Below are 13,955 nucleotides of genomic sequence, written 5' to 3'. Positions count from 1 at the left end.
GTTTGAAAATTATACACTGATTATTCACAGAAAAAAAATGTGATGTTCATGCTCAAAGGTACAGCAATAAGCTGATAGAATTAAAAACCACAAGCTCCTTGACTGACTATGGATTATATATGAGAGACCCGTAGCACTCAATGGCCATAGATTCCGACAAATCTTTTCCATTTTCTAGTGATAACTATGGAATTTTTTTCAAGATCACAAGTTGTTTATATCGTTTTCTGAACCCCCCCAAAAAGCAAATGTTTTTCAGAGATAATGAGGTAAAAAGGCTTTTCACACTGTACATTCCTAGCTCCTTTTCACACACACATTGCGAACCGATGGTTAACTTAAGCCTAGGGCTATATGATTCACACTGCACTTCTACTAGCCCTGGGCTAAATGTCTGTTGGATATGTAACCGATGTTAATATTATAGATTGACAAGTGATTCTTTGATAGCTAGCAGCAACATAAAAATGTTGCCATTAGCAGGGCTTAATGTTAGACGGGTGTTAAAACATCAAAAAGAGAGAGAACAGAAAGAAAAGAAAAAGAAAAAAAGTCATCTATTAAAAGAAAAGTCATCTGTTTTACCTTCACGTAAGTAGTTTTCAGACATATTAGAATTTTATGTTAGATTCCTTGCTAAGTACCTCTGGTTTTGGTTAGTAGCAGTTGCCATTGTTGCAACATAAATATGAAGTGATGATAAACATGTAGTTGTATAATTGGACAACAAAAACACAAATTAACACAAGAAAATTCCTAGGGCTGACCTGAAAGCTCTGAAGCCTCCATCGTTGCCACTGTAATCAACATTCAAATCAGTATTAAAATGCTTAGTTTTTTTTCACCAATAAACTGATTGAGGGAACTGAAAGAAGGTGGCAAGGGTCAGCCTTGCATTAGGCCAGTGTCCTCATTGCAGTCACTGACCCCTGCTATCAAATTAGCTGTCTGACGGGGGAAGAGAAACAGGTAATACAAACTGCAAGTGGATAATTATCCTGTGGTAAAGCGCCTGCTTTGCATCAACTGCTTTGCTACCCAACCTACAGCATTTAAATTCTTAGTAACTAACAGAAGCATTGCATGCAATTGTCCACCTACCACCTTCTTTCACCCCTCTCTGTCTCACTATCTGTCACACAAACACACACAGTAGGTCTAAGTCCTACTTTATATGGGTTGGGTGGTTGATTATCGTACATGAATATGATTTGCTAGTACTGCTACTGCAGTAAGCCCTTGGCTAAATCATGGTTAGCCCACACTATGAAATGTGCCAGGAGTGTCTTAGTGTGAAAGCTTTCCTAGCCCCGGGCTAGCAGCTGAATGCAGTGTGAAAAGGGCAAAAGCCAAGGATTTATAGTTATCATTGCATTGTTTGTTATTATTGCAGGAACCATCTATGTAGAGATGTCAGATAAACTACAGCATATTAATAGTTGCTTCACATTTCTCTTCAATCAAGGCCTGATACAAGCTGAACTTGCTTTACACCTTGCTCTTATAGGAAACAGACATTTGCTTTCTAGATGAGTATTCAAGCCATCCATCAGTGGTCAGAATGGCATGTCAACTGTGGTGGCTATTGTGAAACACAAGGGCAAAGGCCTAATATTTTTAATCAATAATAATTTTTTGTGATCTTGAGTTAGTTATATCATTATCGAGAAAACAAAGTTAAAAGTAAAAAACAACTTGTCTTGAGAAAACGGTTTATCACAAGAAAATGGAGGAAATGGATTGTTTGAATTATGGCTGTTAAAGGCTTCTAAAGCCCTTACATATTGTGTGAAATTGTGGTATATTGATGTGTGGGGACTCATTTCTATGTGTGATGAAGCTCAGTTTGACAACAGTCGCTCTGTACCTATTATTCTCCCTGAGCTGCACAGAATGGCTCTCATACAGGTGCTTCCTGTCACCCATGATGTTCTGCAACTTGATTTCCAGGATACCTCTGATGACGAAAAACATGACATGTGAAAACAAACAAAAGCCTCTCTTCATCCAACTCTAAAACTCTCAGTGAAGTGTCAGTTTTTGACTGTGAGTATAAGAAGTTTGTACCTGTTCCCCATGATTTCAGCCTCCTCGTCCCTGTTCACCTCCTGCTCTTTTATCAGCTGTGTGGACTCCCTCTGCCTGGCCTTTACATGGGCCCTGACTCCCTCCAGTTCTTTATTCAACTCCTTCTTCTTTAACCTCAGGGAGTGGTTTTGTTTGTCCACCTCCTTTACTTGCTGCGCCATTTCAGAAATCTCTGTATTTAGTGCTTCTGTCTTCTTCATTGCGGTTCTAATGTGACAGAAAATTTAAAAACAGACAAATAACAAGTGTTAAGTAATCAGAGCAAGAGAAGAGCGCCTGTTTATTACTCTTCAATTGCACTGTAAGAGTGCATATCTTATAAAATAACAGCGCATGTATCCATCTTTTACATACACCCCCCAGTACCCCTCAGCTTTGTGAATTTCAAATTACAAGTCACAGCTCACATGGCTCATGCAGACAGCTCCACTGCTTCACTTTCAAGCCAAATATGAATTTGAAATAAACATAAAAGAGACTGCAGTACCAGTGGAACCATTCTCTGGTGATAAAGGGGCTTGACTGCAGCTGCAGTTGAATACGAAACTTAATGATGTCTCATGCATATGTTGTCATGTTTTTTCTTAATTAAGTTAGAGGGATTAAAACCTTTAAATTCTTCAGAATAATTTGACTATTGCTACCAAACAGCAACCCCCAGGGCTGAAAAATAAAGCCAATGCAAAGTGAAAAAACTGCAGTTCCTTGAATGGCCGAAATAAACATGTTTACTGCCAAGATTGGAGGTGAAGCATATGAAACTGGGGTTTGGGGTCTTTTCCCAGGAAGTTTTGAACATCAATTTTCAAATCAAAGGCAAGATTTTTGCCTTTTCTATATTTCTTTGCAGTGGAAATGTCTAGAATTTTGTCAAAATAAAATGCCAATCTTACGGTCTCAAAACAAAGTCCAGAGAACAATGGTTGATGTCATGGTGGCTATGTCCATTATTTTTAGGGTTGCTACAAATAGACCTGCATTTTTCAGTTCCTCATTTTGACTGAGGTATGGCTGGAAACAAATGTTACAGAGTAGAAACTGAACAACAAGTGTGTACCTGGAAACCGAAGCTTCTTGAATGAAAATGAAGAAACATACACATTACACTTTGCTCAAGTTTTTCACAGATTATGTGCTGAGCAAAAACAATGAGTAGCACACACGCTTTCCATTAGATAACTCTGAGTTCATCCACTTAAATCGAGCTCTTACGTGTATAGGAGATAAAGATGAAGGGAAGGAGACAGATTACAGAAGGATTTGAGCCAACTGACAGGGAGTGACTTAATTTTCAAAAGATGTTTCTGCTGTCTTTTCTTCTTAGAGTTGTCTCACTGAAACACCCTGACGGGCTCATTTTCAGTCCCGATGTTTGAAACATTAACTTTCCTTCACTAAAGAATATTTAGGTGTACTTACTCCCTCTTGGAGCGTTTTCTTTCACTCTCCTTGAAAATCTGGTCAGGGATGCTGATGAGTTGGGCTTTCTCAGCCTTGTTAGAGACACACACAAATGCAAGAAAGCAGATTTGTTATTTTATTGATGGTGTGCTTTAAGCAATGTATACACAGACACACATGCTTTCACACACAGACCTCTTTGAGCTCTATGATCTCTGTCTTGTCTTCTAGCTCTTTTCGTTCTTTCAATATCTGCGCTTCATGCATTTCCACATCTTCCGTCAGACTCCTGTGCAGGGAGTGAGGGCAAGATGCACACAGAGAAAAAGCCTATTATCTGAAGAAATTTTGATTAACAGCACTTAAGATTCACCTGCACTGCTTCTGAGTTAAATTGACAATAATATCACACTGAGTAAAACTGAAAGAAAAGACAATTCAGTAGACAATGTCATGAGGAGCTTCACAGAGTATGTACAGCTGTTTCAATCTGCAGGGCAATGTGAGCAAACTGCATGTGTGCTCACTGAAGAGCAGCGAGATAAAATACCTGACTTCCAGTTGTCTCTGGGAAACCTCTTTCCTCAGATCCTCATATTTGTCCTGCAGGGACTTTGTTCTGCTCTCCAGATCCTGGAGGACCCACCAGCAGTATGAGGATGGGATCACATATCAAGAGTATCAGCGTTATGATGACAATTTAATTGAGCTCAGGCTACAGGCAAAAATACCAGCGTTCTTCTCATTTCTTAGTGTCTGATCTCAACTCTCAAGTCAGCTCTAGCACCCTTTGCTTGTACAGGAATTTTTGTTTTTCACTGTCTTTTTATATATTTGCGACCAGTTTCACTTGTTTTAGTGCTGTTTTTCAATGCCGTGATTAGTTCCAGTTTGAGGTGTAAAATTTAATTATCATCCTTTTTCTGCACAGCAAAGATAGGTTTGACACTTAACAATGCTCAAAATGTTGGATTACATTAAGCCAATTTTGCAAGCCTGACTATGAACATAAACAACTGCAACTAAACCAGCTGTTATCAATTCAGCTTGATAAATGTACAGCACTTTAAAGCTAGTTTGTGGTTTTCCTCAAGCATACATCTATGGTGCATACAGCATAATAACTAGACATGTATGTGAGGGCTCTGTAATGAAACACACAGCTTATTAATCATGTTTGACAAGTGTGTGTTTGCGTGTGACTGAGAGAGAAGCAGGCAAATTGCTTCATTAGCGTTAATATCACACTAATGTTATGGGTTGATATGGCATATTGTTTCAGTAACAATGGGAAAAGGACTCATAAAAAAGGCCCCGGCCTTTACACATAAATGCCGTTTCATTAACAGAATATATTGCCTGAACTGTTCTAGTAAGGGCAGCAGCTTCTGCTATTCACACAGACAGAAGAAGGCATTACTTGCAGGGTTATTACAGTTATGAAAACTAAGAAACTAAACCCAGAGGTGAAAAATGCTCTTGTTAACTACAATTAAAAATAAAAAATTCAAAAGCATGAAAACTAAATAGAATTACAACAAAGACAACACGGAACTACAGCCTATTATAACTGTGGGTAAATTTAGTTTAAATTTCTCGCTCTATATACACTGTGGTTGTTATACCACTTTTCTTGTTGTGTTTAACGTCTTTTTGTAGTTATAGAGGGTGGCAGAAATGCAACATAGCAGATGCCGGCTGCTGTAAAACCCCGGAGAAAAAAAAAAAGAAAAAGATGCTTGATATGCAAACATTTTCTGAAAATGGATTAAGTTGCAGATAGAATGCTACTATAAATCAAGGCTCTCCTCATAATATAAACTAAAACTAACCATAAAACTGTATGGCAACTAAATTAAACTAGTCAGTTACTCAAAATATTAAAAATAAAACTATACTTAAACTTAAAATTTCAAAATGATAATAACCCATATTGCTTGTATGAGTATTATTTGATCACACACTTCTGATGTTGCACATTTTAAGAATTGTTCCTGAGTCCTGGTGCAATGCTTTTGTCCACTCAATGCTGCCGCTCAATAATTCATGATGGGCAGTCAAAATGCTGCAACTGCTTCACTGCAATACTGGCTACCTATGGAGCATCAAATTGGCATGTGTCACTGGTATTAGAAGTATTTTGTTAATGTAAATTTACTTTTTAATGTTCAATTTTAATGCAACTCAACACAAGGACTAATGACCAGTACCTCCAGGATAAATTGGTTATGTTGTGGCCTCAGTTGTCATTCAGCTTCATTTTTAATTTCTCTCGTCTGTTTGTTTTGTTGAAGGTCACCCATGAGACACTTTTAGACGCTATGGAAATGATACCATCCAGAGGCATGCGAGCAGAACTGTATAACATTTGGGTTGTTTCTTTATTGGGATCAGTAATTAAACAGCAGTTGCATAAAGGAACTCCAAAAGTTAATTAAAGCTGCTGAATTTATTCAACAAGCTCCACAAAGCTCTGAATCTAACCTTCTTTTGCCATTAGCGGCACAGCCAACTGTTTTTTGATGAAGTCTGATGATTGGAGAATTGTGAATATGATACTCCTCGAGACTTCCCGGAGGGCTTTATGATAATATTCTTGGTTTTCTTCAACAACTACTGAATTTTGGTGCTCGTGATTCAGCAGCTACTGTAGATTTTCATGTCCGAGAACTCAAACTGCACTACATTGCGTTAGACTTCCGACAGACTAAATAATGAACATAATACAATTTGCCCTACAGCATATTATTGTAGTGTAGAAATCACACAGCATTGAGAAAATACAGAGATTATAGTGTGATATGCGAACTAAAGATTATTCTTATTATTAATTGTACATTTCTTGTCTGTCATGCAACATGAAGTGATTCATGTATATTTTAATATCGTGTGAGTATCATAGAGTGCTGAAGGAATGAATCCTAAAAGCCATAAATGAGTTTGCATATTTGCTCCTACAGTAACCTCGTCTCAAAGTCAGTGCCTGAAATAGAGTCTGTGGTTAACACAAGCTAAAGAGATTTCCATGTTTTTCTTCTAAAACATAAGAAACATCAATAATACTGCACTCATTAATTTTGAAGCTTTTACGCATGATTTTTGCTCTCTCATTTGCCTTTGTGGATGATTTGCAGCCATTTATTACTTAAATTGCCTGCTTGAACAAAGGTTAAAAATCTCTTTACATTCGTAGCAAGGATTAAAACTTTTTCAACTAAAGAGCAGATTGTAATATGTTTTTTTTTTTTTTTCAGTTTTAAATGGCTCCAAAATGAGGCAATAGGAAGTCTTCATATTGAAGGATTAAGCCTGAATGGAGGCTTAAAGTAAAACTCATATTTATCCTCCTTGTTACAGATGTAATCCACATGTCTGAAACTACACCTGGATGGTGCAATGATGAACTTACAGCAGGTTTCGACTGAATCTCATTCTCTCTCTCCAGATACTGCTTCTCTTCCCAGAGACTGCAAAGGGGTGAGGTGAGGGAAGAGGAAGAGAACATTGGAAAAAGAAAACAAAATGTGTTATTAGGAGAAACAAATAACAAGTTTCAGTTCCCAGTTAAACAGAAAGAGGAGTGCCATGAAGTGAACGGGTATTAACATTTTTAGAAATTCACTGGTGTGCAGTTTCCTGTTAACCAAAACGAATGCTCACTTCTTACTTGAAAGAAAAAGCACCAAATACAAAAGGATAGAGTGTCAAAAGTTTCAGATAATTTGCTATAAACCATTTGCTATACACACATAATGTATAAAAAAGAACCAGTGTACACAAGCTGTCTCATACATAACTACAAAGAAATATAAATGAAGTACTGAAAACAGAATAAATGTGCATATAAAAACAGAATTTCTATGAATTTTTTACTCCCCTACGGCAGATGCTTTTTGAGCAATTGATTAAAGTTTGTATGAAACAATTTGGAGTCAGCTCTGTCATTTTGAAAAACCTTACAATAGCACATAGTGTACATCTACACGTTTCACAAAGTAAATGATATTAATCTTCCTGACAAGTTGATATATTGGATATTAACTGATACACAGAGAAAGCTGCATGAATGCTAAAATATGTGACTGGAAAAAGTGCTGAATTCCTGTGTATGTTTGGCTAAAGATAAAGGACGCAAAGATTTTAAAAGGCATATTTGCATGGTGAGCATCTGCTTGTCATATGCAGACCGCCGGCCATTTGGACAGGAGAAGAGGATGGAGAAAGAACTGAAGAAAAGTCAGGAAGAGGGAGGAAGATTAGGCCCGAGGGGCTGAAAGAGACGAAGGAGAAAGAGATGATGAGCGGACAACAGAGCTCACAACCAAACACTGTCACAAATAATATGCACACTCAGTGTCTAATCCTGTCTGTTACCGCATCCTCTGAGAATGCTCTGTAAGAGGTTTTCATTTAATATTTCAATTACCGCCAGGCCCTCAACTCCCTGCCTTAGTGTGTGTGCTCTGCACTAAAAATCACTGTATCCTACAGATCATATCTTTGAAATACAGTGCTGAGTTTATGTGCTGTGAGTGGTTTAATATTGCTGAAGCAATCCAGGGTCAAACGCAATGCAGGGAAGATAAGAAATAGACCTACTTATAAGAATAATGCTGTTGATTAAATAAGGAGCATTAGGAATATTAGAGTTAAATTTACTTATTTTTCTTTCTTCCTTTGTCTTGCTAGGATACATTTGTGAGATGATTTTAGTGCTCACACTTCAATAACAGTATCTGTGGTGCTTAAAAAGGTTCTATGTGATATTGAGAGGGCATGAGTTGCTTGGACGGCTCTCAACAGTGTCAAACAACAGCAGCAGCGCTGATAGGGCGAATGGTGTTAACCAAGGGGAAATCAATGAGCACGTATGAGCACGGTGCAGAGTGGGCGTGATGAGCCTGCTAGTGGGATAGGTCGTGTGCCAAGGATGCCATTCCTTCTATATCTTAACATAGAAAATTAGCCTTGTTTTCAGTTTGATTCATTTTGTTTCGTGTACTTTTTGCATTTACAGTCAAAGCTGTAGATGGTACAAATCGAATTGTTTTATTCCATCCTATCTTTTCATAACCCTTTTGTTGAAGTACCCAGCACACAGATACAATACTAAAAGGTGGAGCTAGAAACACTTAAGTTCACTGGTTGTTCAATCTTGACTCTGTTTTTTTTTCTGTTCTGAAAATGTCGACACAAAAACCTGCTTTGTGGACAATCAACAAGGTGCGGACGCCCATGAAGAGGAAATACTGTGAGAGCTGGAGAGAAAAGTGACGCGGTTATTACCATCGGGTAAGAACTTCGCCTATGTTGAAGAAGTTACTGTCTGCAGTGGAAATGCATAAAACTGCCTACAGGATCTACTGTAAGACTTGCCTATTGGTGCTTCACCTGAAATTTCAGTTGCTTTCATCATTAACATTTGAAATTCAGCTTTCATCTCTTTAAATGACAACTCAACTGATTGCTTTAAGTGCCTCAATTTGCAATTCCCATATAACATCTAACACTCAGAAATATTGAAGAGACTTTTACATGCTCTTAGTTTTTGTACCTGTAATTTTAAGCACTCTCAGATTCAGATATTGATGCATTTCGTAATTTCTGCTTTTTTCTTATAAATTTCATTTTCTGGGGTCTCTAAAAAATGATTCAATGCAAGAAGGAAAAAAAATGCTCTGACATATGCAACCTGTTACAGGAGGTCAAAAGTGATTGTTGCTTTGTTTTCAAGGGTCAGAAGCCAAAATATTTGGGAACCATTACTGCATGTTATCATGTTGCTTAGCAATGTTCCAATAACCTCAGTTTGGCCCTTGAAAAGCGGAGTTTGTATACAGAAAAGAGGGAGATACTTGTCTTATTTTCCATGTCTGTGGGTGTGTTTGACCCTTTGGACACACTGGTGGTGGTGTTGAGTGAGTTGGGGGGAAGGAAAAGAGAAACCTGCAGCAGAAAAGAGGAAAATTGGTTGTGATGAGAAAGGAGACTCGTGGGAGCGATAGGAAAGGATTAGAGGAGAGGAACAGAAACAGATTGCAGAGCTGAAGTCAAAAAACTAACCAGTGCGGAGAGCTCAGACAAGTAAACAAGTTATATCCAGAGCAAACATAAAAATCCTTTAAAATCTGGCATTGTTTTTTATGAATTGTGTACATCAAGTTTTCAATGACATAAGTCTTTGAAAAATTTGGCTGCTGAAACAGAAACAACATTTAATGCAATGGCAATAAAAACCACCTCCTTAAGTAACAGGGCCTTTTCTTTTCATAACAAACCAAACTCTTACAATGGTAAAAACTGACTACTGTGGGGAGAATCACGTTGTAACTTCTCTATAAAAAGCAGAGATCTCTATGTGCTAGGCGGAGGTCTGGTATTTCACCTTTGGCTCTTCTTCTAGATTACATACTGTACAGGTCCAACAGTCAATCTGTCCAATATGTCCACTGTGTCTAAGCAGAACAGAGTTTCATTTTGATTTCTGCTGTCCTCTCTGGTGTGAACTGCATGATGGTTTGTTTGGTAAGATAAGAATAGATATACATTTTGCAAATACTTAGAATGCACAAACCCTGACTTGGCTATTAACATATAAATTATCCAGTCACCTGGAAAATGCCTGGAAGAGAAGAAAAAAAAAGGGTTTGTGATAATCTATTTGGCAGTTCCTTGTGTTAACAGCTCATTTGGGATTTTTTTTAGATTGTTTCATTTGTTTCTTTACCTTTTTAACTTGTTTTGTATATGCAAGACTGGAATATGTATGAAAGCTTATTCGTGTCTTGTAATCCCATGTGGGATGGGCCAAATGGTTGCCATGACATAAAAATAAAGAATAACTGAATGTACACTGAAACACAATGCTTCAGACAAAACTTCTGGGTACAGAACCCAGGTGTCAAATACATAATTAAATGGTAGTAAACTAAGCTAAACTAAGTGTAGGTGTACTCTATATTTAGAATTTCTTCTCTGCTTTATTCTGCTGTCAGACAGCCCTTGCTGAAAGGGAAATGAAAAATTTATCTCAAAGCCACTGACAGAAACAGTATTTTATTTTGCAGATCACAGGAGTTGCTGGTCTATCACTGCTGCAATTGGTTAGATTGTCAGCTAAAGTGGAAATAATATTCCAAATATAGCATACACTTATACTGATTAATTTTTTTAAGTGGCTAAAATATGTTTTGCGCTAAGCGATGCATTGCTTACCTTGTGTGCCAGTAGATTTGGTTTATCAGAGATGCTAGCAAAGCAACACAATACATAAAATAAATACAGTAGAAACCTCAAATAAGTTGGACCACAATGTTAAACTCTATATCTTTAAACATTAAAGGACAACAGAAATAAACAAGTGTGCCAATTTCATATATCTCCCCAATTCAAATCAATTGCTGGCTGTCTCCTTGTGAGTGATTTTTGTTGTTAGTGTGTCTTCACATTGATTCATTCTATAACTATAAGCAGTTTCAGTGGTACATAAAACTTCTGAAGGCCAAGCAATATACACACACAAACAATATTATGCATGTGTCTTTTACTCTTTCACCTTCACCTCCTTCTGAAGTCAATGAAAACTTGTGAGGATGCTGCCCTTGCCCCCCAGTGTGTGTGAGTGTGTGGGTGTGTGTGTACATGCATCCATGCATGCATATGCTCTCCTACTGTACACAATTTCTCTTTTCCCCACACCAGTTTCACTTCTGTGTTTTGCCCTTATTCTCCTCTGTCTCTTGGGTTCCTGTCAGTGGTGTGAATCAACTGTTTGTGAGACGAAGCTGCAGCCAAATTTGGGGAATTCATAATAGATGCATTCTTTTAAATCAACTGTCAGTGTCATTTGATTCAATATCTAACTGAAAATGAAACTTGCAGCATGAGCGGCTGCAGTAACGTGTGTATGTATATAGACTGCATATACAGCTCACCATCTCAGTTGGTGCTGTGTCTTGTACTCTCTGTCCTCGGCAGCTCTCAGTTCATTGTATGCCTGGAGGAGCTGTTGCCTCAGTTCATTGACCTCACTTTCAGGCTCCTCAGAGGTGCTCTGCTCCTCTGTTCTCTCCACCTCAGCCTGCAGCCTCTCCAGCTCAGCACGACACCTCTTTGCCTCTCCCAAAAGGTGGATCTCAGAGTCCTGGGTACTATTGGATGAAACAATGATTTAAGTATATGGTATGCAGTATACAAATATTATTTCCTAGCTGGTGGTGACATTTACAACAGCCAAAAACTCAAGGAAAACAATAGTCTAATCTCAATTTTATATGATTTTTTTCAAAATGACAGTGTTGTTTAGGAGCTAATTATTATTGCAAGTTTTCATGCTATAATAAATTATTATTGACATGACCTTGTGATTCTTAAGGAAGAAGAAGTATGCTTTTGATTGACAGCTGTGATGGTTAAAACTGCTTCAGTTACATCCTTGCTTTCACCTCTTTGCTCAAATTAGGACTGCTGGCTCCACTAACTGAGTGAGAAGTGCCCTCAGTCCAAATGTCTCTTCAGAAGCCAGTAGCTTGTCACAGATGCTACTTCCACACCTTTTTCAGCAGTATATAAGAGACGCACAACTAGATCTGATAAGGAGTTAGAAGACTTCTTCAAGGACACTTCAGTTGGATGGATTCTGGCTGTCACAAGAATTGAACTTTTCTACTTGGCTGTAGTCTCAGTATTTTTGCAGTATTAATGCATCTACAAAATAAAACATAAACAAAAATATGAGGGCGACAAATGAACTTGTGTTTCAACAACAAAAAGCCATACCTCTTAAGAGTGTCATGGAGTAGCCTGTAGCTGGATTTCAGTTTTGCGACTTTGGTTTGGCTGATTTTGCCCAACGACAACAACTGAGGAGCACGAAAACAGAAAAATTACAAATCATATGGACATAAACAAACATCTGTTAAGAAGAATTTGGAGGTAGCATAAAATATTTAAGCAATCTCACACAAGAGAGCTGATATTCAGTGCAAGCAGTGGTGTAGTTGATAAGCTGTGTGTACTATAGGTAGATGGGTAGGTTACCAAGGAGGAAGATGGTATACTCTCCTATTCCAATTTCTTTATGGCTGTAAAGATGTGGGTACCCCGTTTATCTGTGTATACCCTCCATGACACCAATGAGTACAATAGCACAGCCTTAAGTGTGATATTGCTTTTAAACAACAATTCTACAAGCATCATTTATTAGTGTACAATAATAAGCGACAACAGATTATGATTTGTTTGTTTATCAAAACATTTATTTGACTCTGCCAGCTAGTTCTGCAGCTGGACTCAGACTGGACTGTTGCCAACATTTCTTCACACTAGCTCGGTACATTATGTAGGTGTACATGTTATTGCAAGCCAGCAACTTTGTATCATGTAGATTTATCTGTATGTTTACATTTGCTGGCTTCCCACACATATTCATAAACAAAATTTCAAAACTTTTCTATAACTTTTCAAGACCCATAATAAAATTTCCAAGACCATTCACAATGTATAACATAAACAGAACTGTACATCATATGTTAGTCCAAAAAGTAATTATTGTGTGATATTCAACAGCATCTTTTTCCAATCTCTAAAAGCTGGTAATGTTCATATTCACTTCAAATATTTAATATTATAGGCACAATCATAAAAGCACTTACAGTATATCAGTCTGGCACTGGTGTTCAAGCACGAGGGAAAACGGAAATAACTACACTATCAGTGCATTCTTAATGCATTTGATAAAACACTCATTTCCAGATAAAAGTTTGAAGAGCAATGCTGCAACATAATGCAGGCATATGCTTTTTAAGCCTTGGAAGTGGACATGGAAGGTTATCTACAGAAGATTACTGTAACAATCAAAACAAATTTCCATGACTTTTCCAAATCAAAACAAATTTCCATGACTTTTCCAAATCTTTAATGATTTTTACTCATTTCCAGGCCTGAAAATTAAGACTCTGAAATTGCATAACTTTTCTAGGTTTTCCATGACCATGGGAACCCTGCATTTATTGTGCAATCTGTAAAATAAGTTTCTTGACAGTCGCTTTGGTGGCTTGTGTCATTCCAGTGAGTGAACTGTCTGACCGTAAAATGCAACATCTTTTGGTGTCATATGAGCAAACCTGGAGGTTTGCAATAAAGCATCCAAGTGTCTTTCCTTCCCTCGTCCTCTTTTGACGACCATTCATAATTTGACTCAAATCTTATTTGTGGAAAATTGTTCATCCTTGAGCTGCAAAGTTTTTTACAACGACCATTATTGTAGGCTAATCAATGTATAATGTAATTAAAGGTTAAGAGCACCTGTAATGAGTGATACATGCATTAAAGTCTCAGTAATATTGTACTCTATCAGCACTTATTGAATGCATCTTGTCCAGTCCAATTACTTGGTTGGAACTAACTGTTGTATAAAATTGATTAATTATGGTTGATAGTAACTCTAAGAGTGACTTTCCAAACTC

At 37.5% G+C, this 13,955-nt stretch overlaps 1 protein-coding gene across 1 annotated transcript in view; it reads right to left on the bottom strand.

The window, feature by feature from the left end:
- The window catches only part of ccdc146 (coiled-coil domain containing 146), a 62,199-nt gene that overhangs the window by 28,190 nt on the left and 20,054 nt on the right, over nucleotides 1–13,955 (bottom strand). Inside the window, exons 3-10 of the mRNA XM_042511143.1 lie at nucleotides 12,268–12,350; nucleotides 11,424–11,639; nucleotides 6,899–6,956; nucleotides 4,040–4,122; nucleotides 3,685–3,778; nucleotides 3,508–3,581; nucleotides 2,068–2,295; nucleotides 1,868–1,957 (exon numbers count right to left, since the gene is read on the bottom strand). Of these exons, the coding sequence (XP_042367077.1) occupies nucleotides 1,868–1,957; nucleotides 2,068–2,295; nucleotides 3,508–3,581; nucleotides 3,685–3,778; nucleotides 4,040–4,122; nucleotides 6,899–6,956; nucleotides 11,424–11,639; nucleotides 12,268–12,350 (926 nt within the window). The remainder of the gene's footprint in view (nucleotides 1–1,867; nucleotides 1,958–2,067; nucleotides 2,296–3,507; nucleotides 3,582–3,684; nucleotides 3,779–4,039; nucleotides 4,123–6,898; nucleotides 6,957–11,423; nucleotides 11,640–12,267; nucleotides 12,351–13,955) is intronic.

This window comes from Plectropomus leopardus, chromosome 22 (assembly GCF_008729295.1).
Source record: "Plectropomus leopardus isolate mb chromosome 22, YSFRI_Pleo_2.0, whole genome shotgun sequence".
Lineage (NCBI taxonomy): Eukaryota > Metazoa > Chordata > Actinopteri > Perciformes > Serranidae > Plectropomus > Plectropomus leopardus.
The sequence above is the reverse complement of the archived record's forward strand: the minus strand, read 5'-3'. Positions and strand labels throughout refer to the sequence as shown.